This window comes from Rhincodon typus, chromosome 28 (assembly GCF_021869965.1).
Source record: "Rhincodon typus isolate 14 chromosome 28, sRhiTyp1.1, whole genome shotgun sequence".
In the NCBI taxonomy this organism is placed as follows: domain Eukaryota; kingdom Metazoa; phylum Chordata; class Chondrichthyes; order Orectolobiformes; family Rhincodontidae; genus Rhincodon; species Rhincodon typus.
In genome coordinates this window covers 35,637,602-35,638,489 of record NC_063359.1, presented here as the reverse complement: position 1 = coordinate 35,638,489, position 888 = coordinate 35,637,602, and the positions used below count along the sequence as shown (strand labels likewise).

The 888-nt window shown below is 51.6% G+C and overlaps 1 protein-coding gene across 2 annotated transcripts in view; it reads left to right on the top strand.

The window, feature by feature from the left end:
- Positions 1 to 575: 575 nt before the first annotated feature.
- Positions 576 to 888, top strand: part of ubac1 (UBA domain containing 1) — a 25,373-nt gene continuing 25,060 nt past the window's right edge. Inside the window, exon 1 of one of the 2 annotated variants that reach the window (XM_048613655.1) lies at positions 576 to 873. In XM_048613655.1, the coding sequence (XP_048469612.1) occupies positions 736 to 873 (138 nt within the window). In that variant the 5' untranslated portion in view covers positions 576 to 735. The remainder of the gene's footprint in view (positions 874 to 888) is intronic. The other variant, XM_020510827.2, reaches the window with a different exon arrangement.

Below are 888 nucleotides of genomic sequence, written 5' to 3'. Positions count from 1 at the left end.
AGATCCCAAAGGCACAATTTCAAAGTGAGTAGTGTTATTATCCCTGGTGTCCTGGTGAACATGTAACCTTCAAATAACATCACAAGAAAACATGCCACCACAATAACCAGATTTTCTTGTGATCTTGTTTGAAGGTTACATTGTGGGAGTGGATTTGGTTAGCTCAGTTGACTGGATGGCTAGTTAACAATACCAAGAGTGTGGGAGGTTCAAGTCCTGCATTGACTGAGGTTACTGTGAAGAACTCTCCTTCTCAACCTCTCTCTGTGCCTGAAGTATGGTAACCCTCATGTTAACCCATCACCAGTTATCTCCATCTAGTAAGACAGCAGTCGATGTGATCCAGTAAGATTATGGTGACTTTACATTGTGGGAGCTCATTGTGTGCAATTTGGTTGCTGTGTTTCCTCTGTGACACCAGGGGCTATGCTTTAAAAAGCTGTATTTAATTGGCTGTAAAGCATGTGTGGTAGGTCCTGTATGGGTGTACCTGAACGCCAAGTCTTTTTGCTCTTCAGCAGGGGATGGGCGGGGTGGAGAACTACAACACCCAGGATGCATTGCAAGGTGCGCGCACGCGCTGTCGGTTGACCCCGCAGGGAGGGGGTGGGAGGTGAGAGGTCGCACTGGTTTGTGGAGGAGGAGGCAGCGGCGGGAACGGGAGGCGGCGAACATACCGACTGCAATGATCACCGGCGACAGGAGTAGGCCGTGACTTGGAGCTGAGAGGAGGCCATGTTTGTGCAGGAGGAGAAGATCTTCGCCGGGAAGGTGCTGAGGCTCCACATCTGCACCATGGAGGGGGCCGAGTGGCTGGAGGAGGTGACCGAGGAGACCAGCGTCGAGAGCCTCAAGGAGCGCTGCTTGAAGCATGTAAGGGCAGGCCTC